Source organism: Dermochelys coriacea, chromosome 5 (assembly GCF_009764565.3).
Source record: "Dermochelys coriacea isolate rDerCor1 chromosome 5, rDerCor1.pri.v4, whole genome shotgun sequence".
Lineage (NCBI taxonomy): Eukaryota > Metazoa > Chordata > Testudines > Dermochelyidae > Dermochelys > Dermochelys coriacea.
In genome coordinates this window covers 130,207,785-130,227,111 of record NC_050072.1, presented here as the reverse complement: position 1 = coordinate 130,227,111, position 19,327 = coordinate 130,207,785, and the positions used below count along the sequence as shown (strand labels likewise).

General features: G+C 39.9%; 1 protein-coding gene across 5 annotated transcripts in view; it reads right to left on the bottom strand.

Moving 5' to 3' along the window:
* Positions 1-19,327, bottom strand: part of PIGG (phosphatidylinositol glycan anchor biosynthesis class G) — a 115,390-nt gene that overhangs the window by 63,862 nt on the left and 32,201 nt on the right. For all 5 annotated transcript variants that reach the window (XR_005293095.2, XR_005293096.2, XM_038402987.2 and 2 more), the window contains exon 4: positions 13,993-14,184. Coding sequence is in view for 3 of the 5 variants with exons in the window: in XM_038402987.2 (XP_038258915.2) it covers positions 13,993-14,184 (192 nt within the window). In the remaining 2 variants the exon portion in view is untranslated. The remainder of the gene's footprint in view (positions 1-13,992; positions 14,185-19,327) is intronic.

The following is a 19,327-nucleotide window of genomic DNA, read 5'->3' as shown; positions in this document are numbered from 1 at the left end:
GTCAAAGTGTATTTCAAATAGAATAGCGTTAAAATATTTCAAATTTAAACTGTGCTACCCCAATGAAACAGCTTTGGCAACGAACACATTAGTTTTTTTAATTGCTAAGTCAGCTAAAGTCACTGCAATGATTTGTTACTCCTATTAAGTATCAATCCTGGCACATATGGGGAAGGATAGCTCCTAAACTTACTAACATCCAGATGGCTTGTCAGTTTAACACATGAATTTTATTTTTCAATTTAAAATCCTAAATCTAAAAAGTTGTTGAAAGTTTCTTTCAACAACTAATTTATTTGGGTTGTGTCAGTTCTTTCAAATCACAGACATTTAAGGGTATATAAAAATATTACTCAAACATGTTTTTATTTCAGCCAATCAGAGAACCAGGATCTCCAGTTCTCTTAGAAAATCCAACACAGTGGGCATGAATGGAATTTTCACCATAATCTCCCAATTTTAAACAGTATACAACTGACTAGAATCACTGGATGCATAGTACTACATCACCTTAAACTCTGGTAACGTGCAAACTGTAAATTAATAGCAGGTGAAGAAAGGTTAACATTAAGCTTGAGATTTTAAGCACACCAGATTTAGGAAACTGAAAAGTTAAAAGTTCATACAATGGGAACTTGACTAGATTATACTTTTGACAAAGTAATTAGATCACTTTATTCAGTTAAATGTATAATCAACCTTGAATATATACAAAAGCAGCAATATGGCTTACTGTTTTATGAATATTAACTTGTGTATTTAATTTCTCAACCTTCACATTCCATTAACAGAATTTGGGTGTTTTGGGGGTTTTTTTACATGTAATGTCTTTATATTTTTCTTCCCCCCACCCCCAAGTACTATTGTTCCAATTCACCTCTGCTTGCATATAAATTTCTGCATATGATACCTTACTGAAAATAAAGTACATGTGCAAACAGTGGTTAAGATTTTCAAAAATGGTGGTTTAAAATCAGGTTCTGAAATTCTTAGTCACGAAGTGGCACAATTTATCAATTTTCATGTTTCAAGGCACAAGAAAACCACTAAAATGAGGCTAGGAAGCATCTCTGGTCAGGTTTTTATGTAACTTTCTGACATAGGGTTTCTTGTACTATCCTCTGAAGCATACAATAATATCTGCTGTCGAGAACGGGATACTGGTGGTTACAAATGGAGAGGATAAATTGTAGAAAAGGAAAAGAATTAAGAAACCAGGAAAAAATAATCTTTTCAAAATCATCAAAAAGTTTATGAATAAATGTTGCTGACCTGTAACCCCTGACCTGATTTTAGGGAGCAATATTAAAAATTGTATATCATATGCTAAGGCATATTAACATGCTTTAAGATAGTAATATAGAAGTTAGAGCTGTAATAGTAGCAGGAAAACAAAACATTAATATTTGAGATAGGCTTTGCAATAAGTTGAGGCCTAGTAAAGTCTGTTAGTTTAAATATCATTATCTTAAGCAGCAGACAGTTAGCAGAAGGCCTAACATTTAGGCCAAGAATAAGTGCTTAACCTAGAGTTATATAATTTAGCAATTTATAATAAGTTAACCACAAAAGAACAAACCAAATTTAATTTTGGGGAGTTTTTTTTTAGTAAGTGTAACCATGTGATTAACCTCATTCCCATATTGGAAACAATGAAAAAAGTATTAATGCGGTATTGATGCAAACAGCTATGTTAGCAACTGGAACTCCAGTTATGGTTTTCCAGATAGCCAGACATGGATGGGGGTCAGGATTCAGTCAAATATGGTCACCAGACATGTGACTGTGTCCAGGGGAAGGAGGCATGAGGTATTTAAAAAAAAAAATGATGTCCAACAGGACATCGGAATCAACAAAGTAGATGGAAGCCCAAATGTTATTCCTGCTCATGATGAACTTCCCCAAAATGATTCCTAGAGTATATCTTTTGGAAAAACATCCAGTCTTGATTTAAAGATGGTCAATGATGGAGAATCCACCATGAGCCTTGGTAAGTTGTTCCAATGGTTAATTACTGTCACCGTTAAAAATGTATGCTTTCAATTTGTCTAGCTTCAACTTCCAGACATTGGATCATGTTATACTTTTCTCCAATAGATTGAAGAGCCCATTATTAAATATTTGCTCCCCGTATTGGTACTTATAGATTGTAATCAAGTCACCCATTAACCTTTTCTTCATTAAGCTAAATTAAGCTCCTTAAGTCTACCACTATAAGGCATGTTTTCTAATCCGTTAATTATTCTTGGGGTTCTTCTCTGAACCCTCTCCAATTTATCAACGTTCTCCTTTAGGATTGCAGCCATTCTCTTAGCTTTACTGTTGGTAGTACTAAAAACATTTAACCAATTTTCTGTTTTAGAATATCAGAACACACCACATTTCACAGCTTCTCCAGCAAAACCAATATTTTAGGGAATGTATGCTAACCACTTCCTACAATTGATATTTTAGTACGCCCATAAATTGATCTTTATTCTCCATTTCCAGGTACCATCACAGCCACAATATCATGCTTGAAAGCATTTGAGAGGGGAGCAAAAGTTTTTGGAAAAACCTGAAGTAATCACTGGGTTCCAGAATTTTGAGAGTGGCTGTTCAAGAAGAAGAGAGCATGAGACAAGGCAAAGCAGAACTGGGAGGAAGAGAAGGTGTCTAGATGCACACTAAAAATTAATTGGTGCATCTCTGTTCATTGGGCAAACTGGACCAAAGTCAGCATTCACTGTGGACTACTGAGCCACTCAATAGTACAATGGGGTCCTAGTCCATAACCAGGACTCCTAGGTGCTATGTAATATAAATAAATGAAAAATGCTAAATAATAATATTTTTAGAAAACCAAATACATAGAATGTCTCCATTGCCACAATTAATTACTTTATATGTTCCGAGTGCAGGAAGAACATGCCCTGCTCTATAGATACCAGAATCAATTCAGATCTTAAAGTAAACTGATTCAGAAGCTCTCAGGAGCTCAAGATGTGGTAGTCTAGATCACATAACCTAACTTTGGACAAATCTGATTTCAACCAGGAAAGTATTCACAAGAAACAAGCTTAGCCAGAATCTCCTGGAAAAAGTCAAAGCAAAACTTTTCCCTTTCAAATGCGTATGTTTCAACTCTTTGTGAAACCAATTTGTATTAGCATCCCAAATAGAATCATAGAATATCAGGGTTGGAAGAGACCACAGGAGGTCATCTAGTCCAACCCCCTGCTACCAATCCCCAATTTTTGCCCCAATAGGCAACCTTAACCAAAAAATTACATTTTCATATCAGAGAAAGAGACTAGAAATGTAAAGGGGAGGGGGGGAAATTGGGGACATTATCTGGGGCTCCAGTTCTTTTCAGTAGCACCAACATTAATAATTTGTGGTCCTATGTTGTTCTATCAAGCCAATAAAGGCTGAAGAAACCTGATACTGATAATGAGGACTTCCGCAATATAAAGACAGAAAAACCCCACACCCACCATTAAGCCTTCAAAGCAATTTTTTTTAAAGGCGGAGACACAAATGAAACCTAACACTACAAGCTAGTGTTTGCTTGCACATTGGTGTACAGTATTTAAGTGTTTTCCGCTTAACGTCCAGTTCATATGAAAGTCAGAACTTCCTTGAATTGATTTTTTCTGGTCTGCAAAGCAATTAGCCAGTAGCTATTAAACAACGTTGCCCACAGAGATTTTCCACGTGATCATGATATATACCCTACTGACAATTTCTATTTTTGGAAATGAGTTCTCCCCACGTCACTCCCCCACCCCCAAAAAATTCAGCTGAAAATATCTTTCGCCCTTTAAGGGCTTTTTCTCTCCCTTGCTTCTGTAGTAAATATTCAGTCCTTGCCTCAGAATTTACAATTTAGTTTAATGACAAGATGCAACAGTCAGGGAAAGGTAAATTAACAATATGTGCATGTACTTGTAGAAGAAAGCTGTCTTTCACAACATAGCTCACCACCTGGCAGGGATCTGCAGGCATCATGGCAGGGTGTCTTAAAGGATTTGAAGGAGAGTGTTTTGGACTGACCTGAGTTCAAACAGGGCACAAAGTTGGAGAAGAAAACAGAGTGGATTTGATTTAAATCACTTATCAGGAAGACTCTATTTAATCATGGATTTCTACATAAAAGTGCATTCTTGTTGGTTGTTATAACCTTAATGCATATTCTTCACAACTCAGAGACAGATGTACGTTTCATTTTTAGAAGGTACACACTCTACATTTTTAAAGTGATGTTCCTTTCGTCAGTGCAGCTTCCTCCTAAGAAGGAGCACTTCTCATGATGGTTTATTCGCACAACCAGGCCTTGCATTTCTTTGTTGCACTGATTGCATTTTGCACGCATGCCTATCTTACCCACAGGTAGAGGAACGTCTAAAATATTCCCAAACTGGGACCCTTATGGCCTGCTGCCATTATAGGTTTTCCCTTCTAGTGAGAGAATGGTATGGTAGATCTCAAATCAATGAAGACTACACTCAGAAAGACCTCAAGACTTCTGGAATATGCTGCTTAAGCAGTTTCACTTTTGTTTCTACTGCCTGTTCCTCCCTTCTCACATTTATCTCCAGCCTTCTTCTCCTAGTCCAGATCTATTCTGCCCCCAACAATCTTCTATTCATTGAACTTTTTGGAACTTTGCACTTTTAGAGAGAGGTAAGGGATTGACTTTGTGTACACAAATTTGCAGAGGGAGAATAGGGTTGAGGTCTGTTATTTCTCACCTCTATATATTAATTTATTTATTTAAAAACGTTTTTGCTGTTAACAAGCATGGTATCTCTGAAGAGACAAATCCACAGTTCGATAACTGAAACACTAAGCATCTCTGATGGTATCTTCTAGACTGAGCACTGAGTGCCATTGGGTAGATAGAAAGATTAACCTAAATAATCTATACAGAAGCCTCTGGTACTGCATAAAATTGGGTCCCTAATCCATGAACTATTGGAACTCATTGATAAAATTTTTCTTAAACATTACATGAATATATGGTCTTATACTATAGAATTAGAATTTATAATCCCTATTAGTGATGAGATCTCTTTGAGCTATAATTTATTAAAACTATCTTTAGATAAAATGCTTTTTGAGGGGAAAAAAAATAAAAAAAAATCCGATTTTTTTATTTTTATTTTTTTAAAACATTGATTTTTATCTACCCTGGAAGCAAATGGTCTTTTCAAATTGACAGCACCCTTTTTAAGGCAAGGAATTGCATCTTTTGGACACAATTTTCAAATATTTTTTCAGGTTGGAAGCACTTATACAAACATTAGCTGGATTGAATAGTCTCAGTAAGAAAACCAATCATTACTGTGCAATACATGTTTCACACAAACGTCCAATTAAAAAGGTCTTTTAAAAAGTGACCAACTGAAAATTTACTGGAACATATGTCTGAAGTAAAAGAATTTCTCCTGCCCTTGGACTCTCTGCGGGAAAGAATTTCACTCTTAATTAGAAGCGAAAATCTAATACAAAGTACTGTGTACAACTATATCAAGGAGCATATGTAATTCAACATCACAGAAGCACCTCCTTAAGAGCAAACATTCAAGATGGCAATATTACATTAACCAAGTCAAATCAAGCAATAGGCAGGGCAATGAGACAATTTTAGCACAAATCATGAATTTAACCAGGTACTTACAAACATCTGAAAACACCATGTCCAGTATTATAAAAACCTGCCCTTGGACTCTCTCCAGTTCTCTGGTCTGAAATTTCCCTCTCTCCCAGTCCACTGAAGATAAAACTAGGGTTTCCAATTGTGGCTGCTCCTCAAGGTGGATGAGGAAAAAGGTAATTAAAATATGCACACTCTTCCATGGCTTGTGCTAAGATAGTCTCTAAATTAAAAACCACTGAAGAATTATTTGACCCTTCTCTTTCCCTCAGATTGCCTATTTAAAAAGATAAAATGTGGACAGTGGAAAAAATAATTTAAAAAATGGTAGTGTGAAGAAAGTAAGACAATGTTGCATCGTCTTAATGTATGTGCTTGTTTGGGAGAATTTCGCATTTGAAACTTCACTGGCCAAATAGGTCATAGCTTTTATCTAAGATGTTAATTAAGGGCAACACCTGATGCTGTTCTCTAAAGATATTTTTTTCTTGTAACTTGTCTCAATATATTTAAATGACTCCTGTGAGGATAATTAGTGAAATAACTTGATACAGTAAAAGTTGTTTTATCCAGCATGTTGCGGGTATGGGGGTTGCCGGTAAGTGAAAAGTGCTGGTTAACTAAGAGGGAGGGAGTTTGGGTGACGGAGAGGGCTTGGGGCAGGTGGTCAGGGTGCAGGAGGGGCTCGGCATGCTGGATCTGTGGGGCACTCACCTCGAGCAGCTCCCCGCAAGCGGCAACCTGTGGCAGCATAGCTAAGTAGCTATGTGCCCTGCCTCCACCCATAGATGCCACCCCTGCAGCTCCCATTGGCCGCGGTTCTTGGCCAATGGGAGCGGAAGAGCCACACTTGGGGCGGGGACAGGGTGCAGAGCTGTCTGCTGAGCCTCTGCCTAGAAGCAGCCGGGACTGGTTGCTGCTTGCAGGGAACCACCCAAGGTGAGTGCCCCCCAGATCCAGCACCTCGAGTCCCCTCCTGTGCCCTAACCCCCTGCCCCGAGCCCCCTCCTGCACCCCAAGCTCCCACCCATAGCCCGCTCTCTGCACCCCGTGCCGCACCCCAACCCCCAGCCCCACCCCTCACCCAAACTCCCTCCCTCTTAGTTAATCGGCATTTTTCACTTACCGGCAACCCCCATTTCCCTGACATGCTGGATTAAAAAGCTTTTACTATACCATCAAGCCATGGGAGAACTAGTCAATGTCAGCACGATGTGAGACTAGAGAGCTTGGAAAGAGGATTAAGTTTTCTGGAAAGTAATGTGGGATAGGTTCAGCTGGATTCTGTTTTTGCTGTAGATGTTCACACTTTACAGGGTTGCCTGTTTTTTCATTCATGATGCCTCATGAAAGGAAAGAATCAGGTTCTCTGTCTTGAAACAATACCGAGTTTGCAGGATGCCTTTTTCCCCATCCTGTACATTTTACCGTGGAAAGGAAGCCAGTTGACTTTAGTAATCTGTGACAAACTTGACGTGTTACCTGCCTTTTGGGCCATATTTTTTAATTTGAAGATTTTAAATACAATTTTCAGAGACCTCCTAGCCTTATTTTTAATGTATAATTGTCATAACCATAGGGGTAGCCTAAATTCCTCCTTACCTGTAAGGGGTTAAGAAGCTCAAGTAACCTGGTTGGCACCTGACCAAAGGAACCAATGCGGACAAAAGATACCTTCAAATCTGGGGGGATTTTGTTTTGGGTTCTTTGTTTCTGTGTCCGTTAGCTCTCGGGACTAAGAGGGACCGGACATCAATCCATGTTCTCCAAATCTTTCTAAACAAGTCTGTCATATTTCAAACTTGGCACAAAACAAGTGTATTAGTTTATCTTTGTTTTCTCAATTTGTGAATTTTCCTTTTGCTAGAGGGAGGTTTATCCCTGTTTTGTTGTAACTTTGAAACTAAGGCTAGAGGGGGTTCCTCTGTGCTCTTTGAATTTTCTGCTACTCTGTAAGGTTAACTACCAGCCTAAGTTCACAAAGGTGATCCTTTTACCTTTTTCTCTTTAAATAAAATCCTTCTTTTTAAGAACCTAACTGATTTTTCCATTGTTCCAAGACCCAAGGGTTTGCGTCTTTGATCATTTTGTAACCAATTGGTTAGGATCTTATTCTCAAGCCTCCCCAGGAAAGGGAGTGTATAGGCTTGGGGGAATATTTTGGGGGAATAGGACTCCAAGTGGTCCTTTCCTGATTGTTTGTTAAAATCACTTGGTGGTGGCAGCGATCCCAAGGAAAGAAGAGAATCTGTGCCTTGGGGAAATTTTAACGTAAGCTGGTAAGAATAAGCTTAGTGGATCTTTCATGCGGGTCCCCGTATCTTTACCCTAGAGTTCAGAGTGGGGAAGGAACCCTGACAATAATTATGAAAGATTTTTATAATACTGGACACGGTGTTTTCAGATGTTTGGAAGTACCTGGTTAAATTCATGATTTGTACTAAAATTGCCTCATTGCCCTGCCTATTGCTTGATTTGACTTGATTAATGTAATATTGCCATCTTGAATGTTTGCTCTTAAGGAGGTGCTTCTGCGATGTTGAATTACATATGCTCCTTGATCTAGTTGTACACAGTACTTTGTATTAGATTTTCGCTTCTAATTAAGAGTGAAATTCTTTCCCACAGAGTGTCCAAGAGCAGGAGGAAGCTACTGGGCTTTTTATTCTTCCCTCTCTTGTAATAATTGTCATCAAATGAGGCACCTGCCACTTTGCAGTCAGTCAAGCATAGAGGAGACTGGCTCTGATCCATGCCTGGACATATTGGGGCCACCTCTGCTATCCAGTGGGATATTTGAGATGTACAGAGGAAGAAAGTGCAAGCTTTTGTTGCTGCTGTTTTTAATAGAGCTATTTGTTTTCCACTGATCACATAAAAAGTGAGATAAGACCATTACTGCCTCCAGAGTCAAATATGTTGTAAGTAGTGCATGTCAGAAGCTATATACGAATTCTACTTTTCTTCATGTAAGCAAGGATTAACTGTGGGATTTCTTAAATAGCTTCCAAAAATATTTCTATTATAGGCAAAACTGACAACAATGGCTTTAACTAAGTAAGGTTGCATAACACTTAATTTTTAAGACTCTTTTCAGTGGTTTACAACTCTGCCAAATTTCCATGCTAGTTTCTGCCTTTGGCTAATTTTTCTTCTCTGAGAAAGAGAGAGAGATGCAGCAAACAGCTCAGCTAAGGATTTTCAAGGATTAGGTTAGGGAAATATTTTTTGCCAATGTGAAAACATTCTCCTAACATTCCATCAAGAAGCTCTAGCATTTCCATACTGTGAAGCTGGGTTGAAATTCAGCAAGGTGGTGGTACTTCGATCAGAGGGATGCCTTTTGTCGTCCCTGTGAAAATCTATTCAAACTTGTCTGAATGTTAAATTTCTGACAACTGTCATTTATCCATGTTCAACAGAGAAAGTTTGGCAGCAAATTTCTCTAAAGATTCCATTTGTACGGAGAATGCTCAGTTCCCATATAGCTCCATGCCAACCACACTGAGCATGCTCAATCCCCACATAGCTCATGTTCAAGGGGCTGAAAAAGATAAACAGCATCCAGGAGGAGCAGTTGCTGGGGGATGTTTTAGTGTTAGGTACTAGAACAGGGCAGGGACAGTCTCTCCTATACCTTCAATGCTCTCCCTTGGTGGTGCCCAGGCTACACTGGAGAAGAAAGAATCAGCCTGACTGAAATGCAGATGAATGACAAGCAGCAAGGACACAGTGACATGCTAGGGGACAAGAGGCGGAAGGGTCTGAAATCACTTGAGGACATTCCTTTCCATACCATGGAATTAAAGCCTAGAGTCCTGAGTCAAGATTCTTCTGCTATCAACCAGTGTCTGAAACTCACTGGCAAAATGTGTCTCTCTTTAGTGACTGGCCTATAGAGAGGTTAAGAGCCTATTCTTGCTACCAATTATCCCATTACCTCAAATAGCAGAGGTCTGGGCTGCAGATCTAAAGGTTCCTACCCTGTTGACAAACCACGTGTGGACTTAATATGGTTCCAAATAGTGGATATTTTTTTTTAAAGTTTGCTTTTTAAAATTGAAGGACTTACACACAAAAAGCTATGTTCAAATAATATTAGAATTGCAAAATCAATCACTTAAAAGTTAGGAAATGCCAGAATTAAGGTTTCCTGTGCAATCCTAATTCAGCCCCCTTGTGCATGTACATGATTGTAGTGGGGCGCCTGCCCCACTCCAGTAGGCAGGGGGTTAAAAGCAGCTTTGGAGAGAGCTGCAGCTGGGAAAAGGAGTGAAAGCACTTGAGTGGTGAAAAGCACAGGTTTGGCCAGCTCATTCAGGGCCCAGCTGGCCCTTATAAGAGGGCTGTGGGCCAGAAGTTGGAGGAGTCTCTCTCCAGCCCTGGAGGGAGAAGGGCTAGCTGCCTCAGAGGAAGGAACCTGAACTAGAGCAGTGCTGGGGAATAGGGTAAGGGAGCTGGGGAGCTCCAGGCTGCAGGCCTTGTTGAGGCCTACAAAGGTACTGGGGCTGCAGAGATCCAGCCTGGGAATAGGCAAAGGCAGCAGGTGATGATGAGTGGCCATTACAGACTGCAGTCTGCTCCAGAGAAAGGAAGGGAGCTAGATGATGACTGGCAGTAGCCACTGAGGCAAGGTGGGGATAGAGGGTTGGGGGTTCCCCTGGGAGGGAAGACCCAGAGAGTGGGCATACTGTAGGGGACAGAACCCCGAGGTAAAGGGGCACCGGAGTCTGGGAGGGACACGGGGGCCTGAGGAAGGTGAGCCACCAGCAGAAGGAGGTGCTCCATACACTGGAGAGCCAATTCCCAGACAACCAGCAGGAGGCGCTGCTATCATGGGTCATTGCTTCGCTACAATGATACAGTCCATAACTGCATGATCAGACCCTTCTCACAGGACCTCTGCTTCATTTAGCATAAATTCAAAGGTTGTATAGTGGATGAAGCTTTTGTGTGGAGGGTCCTGTGTCATTTGTTGCAGAAACTGGGAGGTATGAGGTAAATACAGGCAGTCCTCGGACTTACGACACAATTGGTTCCTTACGATTGCATTTGTAAGTTGGAACTCAGAACTGCAATCTACTCCACTGCAGGACCGAGCATTGTAAACTTGAAACCTATAGTCATAAGTCAATCAGGGTATCAATGTAGAAGCGTCTTAAGTGCCGTTCATTGCAACTCGAACATCGTAAAGTCGAGGACTGCCTGTCATGTAGGGGACTGCAGGAACTGAAAGGATGACCTCCTGGTTACGGAAATACATTGACACCCTGAAGATCTGAGTTCTATTCATGTCTCTGCCACCAAGCTTCTAACTGATGCTGGGCAAGTCACACATCAAACTTTTCACAAATGGACACACTGTTTCTCACTTTCTTAGTGCTCAGCTTGAGAAACTTGGGATACTTGGGGCTTCATTTGCAGACACACTGGGTACTCAAGTGCAACTGAAGTCAATGGAAGCTGTGTTATTATTGTATGTGCTATAAAAGAAGTAACGTATCTGTCAAGAGCATCCACTAGGGCCCAATTTTCAATATTGGCTTTAACTTCTGTGCATCTTAGTTCCTCATCTGTAAAATGGGAACATCATCTAACAAGGGATCCTCTGAATCAATTCATTAATGTTTGTGTAGCACTCAGCAGCTATGGTGAGGAGTTCCTGAGAAAATCCCATGAGGAAATAATTCTGTATGGAATTCAGGGTTTGGTTGGTTGCAGTAAATAAGGCACAAGTAAAGAGAAATATTCAACAACTATCCATTCAGTGAACAACCTTCATTTTGTGCACTGAATGAGGCAGGGAGTCCTGATGTAAAAATAATAAGTGATCATAAAGTTACAGGTTGTTGGCAATGTATATATATATATATATATATATATATATATATATATATAATGGGGCTGAATGAAGGTTACACAGACTTTTTTTATATATATATATATATAAACACTTTCCCACTTTTTAGGTACTTAACATTCTTTTAATGTAGTTTTTATATGTAACCTAATACACAACATTTCTCACATTATGGTCAAATTACAAAATTAGGAAAAGCATAACTTGCTAAGATCATTTAGCAAATAATGAGTTACAAATAAAAAACATAGGTTTCCTGATTTGCAGTCCAGTATTGGACCATGTTGCCTTTCCAGATATTTCTGCCAGACTGTGTCAGAGTTCAGGCACATTTGCAAGGCAAGGTAGAAAGACCTGTATTACTGCAACCCATAGAATCATAGAATATCAGGGTTGGAAGAGACCTCAGGAGGTCATCTAGTCCAACCCCTAGCTCAAAGTAGGACCAATCCCCAATTTTTGCCCCAGATCCCTAAATGGCCCCCTCAAGGACTGAACTCTCAACCCTGGGTTTAGCAGGCCAATGCTCAAACCACTGAGCTATCCCTCCCCCATAATGTATGTATTCTATACTTCAGTCTCTATGGCAGTATTTTTATCTTAAAAGGTAGTAGGCAATTTTAAAGTGGATGTCCTGTCAAAGCAAGTAACAGGGAAGCCCTGATACGTAATGCTAAGGATGGTGTAAAGACAAGGTTAAGGTGTATTGGCAGAGGTGTGCACCAAAGCTTGTAGCGTACCTGCTCCCATTTTCAAAAAGCACTAAAATTCTCCAATTTAAAAAGCCTTGTGCCATTTCTATATCTAAACAGTCATTTAATGTTAACATGCGAATCTTACTCTTAAATGCAAGACTCAGTCAGCCACAACTGTAACTGATTGTGAAGTTTGATTTTATTAATCTAAAGAACTTTTAAGCCACTGCATAATCAAAGCTATAAATGAAAGGTCTGACATAGCTGTTTAAGCAAATCACCATCACATTTAAAATTAAGCTGAGTATAAAAGCCCTATATTTTCTTAGTCAATTCTAATTGCAATTAAGACGCTGACTATAGTGTAAATCAGCTGTCAGTGAAACCTTTGCTCACTTTGTAAATTTAAGAACTCCACTTATTACTGTAACTATTCTTTTAATTTGCAGTTCAGCTGATGCAGTTAACATTCTGTTCCACATTGCAGTATTTTTCCTCTCATTGAAGGAATTGCATTCTACCCAAAGGAATTGTAGTTAAACATAAAACTAAAAATTATATTTAGCAATCAGATGTATTTCCAGACAAACACATTCAAGCACGTAGTCAGATTCTGTAGTCCAAGTAAAGGCCAATGGAAATTTTTGTATGCAGAAGATCAAATAACTTCACTTCCTTAATTAGTATTAAGGTATCTTCAAATATCTCTACTGCATATAAAAAAAATATATGCACCACTGGTACAGTTGGCCTTAGTCTAAAAATCTTTTCCTAGGCTGCTTTCCAAGGTAACTCCCAATCTCCACTTCTTACGGAGGGTGTGGCCTCTGATCCCCAATCCTGAACCCAAGCTAACCAGACTCAGGTCAAATTCTAAGTGATCTCTGAACAATTTATTCTAGCCACAAGCCAAACATCTTTCTAGAATTTCCCCCAAAAGACTACAGGAATGCATCCTGAGGATTTCCCACAATTCTGATGCTCCCTTTAGAACATGTTGGAGCTGTAGATCCAGCTATATCACAACAAAAACTGAAAAATATCAGATAGGTTATAAAAGAATCAAAGCTGCTTTCCTGCACTCCGAAAGCAGCTAATGCTCAGTATGAGAAAAAAAAAGCCCTCATGAATTAGAAGCATCACTGGGTTATTTCATCTCACATGGTAAACATAATCACCTGCTGACAGGTATGTTGGGAAAGGAGACTCAAAACTCTTAGCTTTGAAAGTTCTCAGTCTGTATAATGCTCCAAGCTTTAGACCCCAAAAGCAGAAATCTATTACATCTTGAAAGGCTATGGTACACAACTCTCAGCTGTAAGAAACAAAAAGGCACAGGGAAACTGTTTCCTAAATGTATTTTTAGCCTTGTAGTCAAATAGAAAACTATTTCATTGTTATAAATAAGTCAGGTTGGCATTGTTCTATACTAAATGTAGCAAATCAATATAATAGTAAATAAAACAGCAAAAGGTAGTAATCTTTATAAGCCAGATTCATAATGGAAATGGAAAAAAATGGTAACTGGCTAGATCAATAAGCTATGCCTCAAGGTAGTCAGTGTGTGTGTCAGCCTTTGACAGGTTTCCAATTTGAGATATGGTACAGGAACATACCACTTTATTGTACCCAAATATTATTTAAAGCCATAACATGAAACTTGTTAGTGCACATCCTAAGAGAACCATCCCTTTGCTCATAACAGCCTGATTCTAACAGAGATAACTGTGCTATTTTTCAGTATCCAAAGTGTTAAAACTGTTCTAGAAGTTGATTTTCATATCTGCTGATGAACTTACTTTGAGATAACTTTGCTGTCTTGTTGCCATGGAAATACAACATTTCCAATGGCTGCCCGGTAACTGTAGACTCCCAAGAGCCCAAGTGCCATCGCTATTTTCGAAACCAGGGAGCATCTCCTCTGAACCAGAATGAAGAGCATAACTAAGGAGACAGCTGCCAGAAGGGACAGTACAGCTTTGTGTTCAGAACTGTAAAAGAAAGAAAAAAATAAATTACTGCTAAAATACATTTAACATAGCTCCAGCAACTGTAGTGAATTTCCAAATTAATCACTGCACTGACATCTGTTACTAGCTTTCTAAGAGATGTGGTCAAATATTTTAGTATTTTTAGAAAAACGATTTTGTTAATGAGGTTTTCTATTCAAGCATGCATGTTTAAAAGTAATCATGTCTCATCATATGTTAGTTGGTCTGTTTTAATTGGATAAAACAGTTTCATATGATATACAAAAATTCTAATGATTTAAAACCAAAATGTTATATTTATATACACGTGCAAAATTCACTATCACTTCTACTACAGCATTCTAGTGTCTCTAATATAAGGCAACAAGAATTGTTACAGTACTTCACAAGCATCTTTTTAAATTATAACTCTGAGTATATATATCCATTTTATTTAATTTTAGATGTATAAGGTGTATAAAATGTTCCCTAAAGCCATCACAGCTAAGGACATAATGTAGCACACAAGTTTTCCTCCAATAGCAAAAGAACAATCACTGAAAAAAACCAAACCTATTAGCACAATGGGGGTCCTGATCTATGACTATGAATCCTAGTGTTATGTAAAACAATACAATAAATAGAAAACAAGACAGAAATGGGCCTTGCATCATGCCCTAAAGATGCACAGAAGTTCTCTCTTTTAGACCAGCAGGTGGAGTGCATTCCATAGTCAAGTGCTATACACTGAATACCCTGCCCATTGCCAAATATTGAAACATACGGAGTGCTGGCACTCAGACACTACAGAAAAACCTAAATCACATTAGATAGAGTACTTCATCTGACCTCAACTACCCTGATAGTAAATGGGGAGATATGAAGTTTCCAGTACTGGGATCTAAGTTTTGTTTAAAGAAAAGGAGTACTTGTGGCACCTTAGAGACTAACAAATTTATTAGAGCATAAGCTTTCGTGAGCTACAGCTCACTTTTGCAAATACAGACTAACACGGCTGCTACTCTGAAACCTAAGTTTTGTTTGTTTGCTTTTTTTTAAATAGGAAAGTCGACATCTGGAACCGAACCCAAAAGCCAAGCAGGAAACCAGCAGTTGATGTCTATCGCCATATGTTAATATTTTTTATTTGTTCCAAATGCCATGACTTTGACTGCACAGGCCAGAATCACACCTACACTGTGAGAACCAGGGGCTACACCCTGCCACACTTCAGCATTTCAAAGTCCTCACACTTTGAAATGCTATGGGGAAGGTCTGCTGGCCTCTGGCACACTGACATCAGACCTAGGCTATATTAGCATGAGCTCCGCATCATATCACGGGAGTTGGAGTTCTTTCATTTATTCAATATGTAGTTCTTAAATTTTGTCATGCTTTCTTTCCTTATTACCTGCTTTTCTTTGAATTCTACAAGGAAACACAAGACAGCTATTTCAGCTACACAGATGGGAGTCAGCCAGGCTAGGGCTGAAAGAAAAAACATTCCCTCTTGGTCCTTCCACGTGACCAAGTCAGCTCCCCATCCAGCTTGGTGAGGATCCCAGGGGAGGTACTGCTCTTTGCAGGAAAGGGAGGCGAAGAAAGGTGATGCTGGAGCACCAGGAGAAGCAAGTACATTTACTTGATGTAATCTTACCGTGTCTCTTCCCCAGTATCCTTTTTTCAGATCTCCAGAGCCTGGGAAATGTTGCTGAGATCGTACGGACTGCTGTGGCAACCCCCAAAATAGTATGTACACTGGCAGCTCTATATGTGCACGTGCATGCAATAAGACAGTTACCTACCTGTACAGTAACTGTTCTTCAAGATGTGGGTGCAGACATGTATTCCATAACCCAACCTCTGTCCCCTCTGCAACAGAGTCTTAACTCTTGATGTTCAGTGCAAAGGAACTCAGGTGGGCCTGGCTGGTGCAGCCCTTAAATAACCTAAGGAGAGGCTAAAAGTCAGAGACCATGAGCGCCGCCCCACAGGTACTGCTAGGCAAAGTTTTTCAGCTTCAGTGCAGCAGGTGTACGCATACTTGAGTGGAATACACATCTGCACTCACATCTCAAAGAACAACCGTTACCATACAGGTGGGTAAGTCTTTTCTTCTTCAGGTGGTTGCAGACATGTATTCCACTCAGGTGATTCACAAGCCGCATCAGTAGGAGGTGAGGCTCAGAGTCTACTTAAAGAATGACCACACTCTGTCTCTGAAAAACTGAGTATGCAGGGTCTCTGTCATTAAGGCATGTAGCTGACTTACTCATAGACTTTAAGGCCAGAAGGGACCATCGTGATTTACCTAGTCTGACCTCCTGCCCATCAGAGGCCACAGAACCACACCCACCCACTCCTGTAATAGACCCCTAACCTCTGGCTGAGTTACTGAAGTCCTCAGATCATGATTTAAGGACTTCAAGTTACAGAAAATTCTCTGTTTACTCTAGTTCAAACCAGTAAATGATCCAGGACCCAACCTGCAGAGAAAGGCAAAATAACCCCAGAGTCTCTGCCAATCTGACCTGGAGGAAAATTCCTTCCTGATTCCAAATATGTTAGACCCCAAGCATGTTGGTGAGACCCACCAGTAAGATATCTGGGAAAGAATTCACTGTAGTAACTAGTTTCAGAGTAGCAGCCGTGTTAGTCTGTATTTGCAAAAAGAAAAGGAGTACTTGTGGCACCTTAGAGACTAAGGAGACTAAAAGAAAAAACTCATACAGATACAGAAAAAAAGCTTATGCTCAAATAAATTTGTTAGTCTCTAAGGTGCCACAAGTACTCCTTTTTTTTTTACTGTCGTAACTCAGAGCCTTCGGCCTCTAGTGTCCCATCTCTGGCTGTGGCAGATATTTGCTCATAACAGTCGCAGATGGCCACATGCAATTATAGGCAACCTCATCATATCATTCCTTTTGTAAATTTATCAAGCTCAGTCTCAAAACTAGTTAGGTTTTTTACCCCCACAGCTACCCTCGGAAGACTGTTCCAGAACTTCACTCCTCTGATGCTTAGAAACCTTCATCTAATTTCAAGACTTCACTTGTTGATGGCCAGTTTATACTCATTTGTTCTTGTGCCAGCACTGGCCCTTAACTTAAATAACTCCACTTCCTCCCTAGTGTTTATCTTTCTGATGTATTTATACAGAGCACTCGTATCTCCCCGCAGTCTTTGTTCTGTTAGGCTAAACAAGCCAAGCTCCTTAAGTGTTCTTTCATAAGGTAGGCTCTTCATTCCTCTGATCATCCTAGTAGAAGGCCAGAACTGTGCACACTATTCATTCCAGATAAGGTCTCATCAGTAACTTGTATAATGGTAGCAACACTTCCCTATCTCTACTGGAAATACCTCACCTGATGCATCCCAGGATTGCATTAGCCTTTTTCACAGCTACATCACACTGGCAACTCAGTCATCAATATACTCAGGTCTTTCTCCTCCTCCTCCTATTTCTAACTGATACGTACCCAGCCTATAGCAAAAGTTCCTGTTTAGTCAGTGCCTAAGAGCGTGATCTTATATTTTGCAAATTTTATACTCTTCTTGCAGATATGATAGTAACAAGAAAGGCTATCTTTTGGCACAGATGAGACAGAACAGGTTGTCAGGGGCTCAGAGGCCCCCTAAGTGCAGTTAATACAGTATTAAGGTCTCACAAGAGAAATGGCTCTTTCACAGGTAGGTAGAGACAAATGACTCCTCTCAGAAATCTCACTATAATGGAGTTGGAGAAAGTTGACTTCCCTTGCACTGGAGGATGAAATATTGAAATGACTGCTGTGGCAACCCCCAAAATAGTATGTAACTGGCAGCTCTATATGTGCACGTGCATGCAATAAGACAGTTACCTACCTGTACAGTAAGTACTAGTACAGTACTAGTCACGGCTAAGTAGACCCTCAATAAGCTGTGACACAGTCCAGAGGACTATAGGTATAACAGATACTCTAAAGTGTCTTAAATGCCAGCTAGCATAGGTTGAACCTAAATGATTGCTGAAGGAGATGGTGCTGCTATCATCATTGCCCTGCTAAGTAACACCTCTATCACCAGGGTAAAACCCCTAGTGAACACAATGCCCATTTACTGAGGTGCTTAATGATTTAGATATCTAACTTCAGACATGCTTGAAAATTCTAGTTTTAATCTCAGTTGAAATGTAGTGCATTTTGCCTAAACTACATAATGCAATTAGATGCAACGTGTTTCTGGGGAAAGAACCTGAAAAATGCCTTTTTCTATGTGTTTCTTACTACACCAGCCACTTTTCATTACGTTTCTACACTCTCACTGTTCCACTGAATACAGAATGCATTTGTTTACTAGCTTTGACCTCTTCTTACCAGTATGAATACAGGTAGAGTGAAAAGAATGATAAATGAGTTCATGATTTTTATTTCAGGCGAGCAAAGCCTTTTCCACTTGTTTACTTTCATTTTGCTAACGTGCTGTACGTAATGGTACAATGTACCCAACACTCCCACAGTAAATGGATTTTTTTTTGTTAAAGATTAATACATTTTTGAAAGACACTCTCTAGGATATATATAGTAAGCTTTGCAGCTTTTAATTATGGGTAATCTGTTTTGCTAAGGGCTAGTCCAGTAATATATTGTGACAAAGTTCCTACTCTACCTTGGTGGGTCTGCTCGCCTTGGAGCTTCACGGCAGTCCTCAGCTTGGCCGTTTTTCTGAATTCACACTCCTGGTCGACTCCTCCTGTGTCTGACCAGGAGTTGGGAGGATTTGGGGGGAACACGGGCCCACCCTCTACTCTGGGTTCCAGCCAAGGGCCCTGTGGAATGCAGCTGTCTAGAGTGCCTCCTGGAACAGCTGTGCGACAGCTAACTCCCTGGGCTACTTCCCCATGGCCTCCTCCCAACACCTTCTTTATCCTCACCATAGGACCTTCCTCTTGGTATCTGATAATGCTTGTACATCTAAATCCTCCAACAGTCCGCATTCTCACTCTCAGCTTCTAGTACCTCTTGCTCCCAGCTCCTCACACGCACACCACAAACTGAAGTGAGCTCCTTTTTAAAACCCAGGTGCCCTGATTAGCCTGCCTTAATTGATTCTAGCAGCTTCTTGATTGGCTGCAGGTGTTCTAATCAGCCTGTCTTAATTGTCTCCAGAAAGTTTGATTATTCTG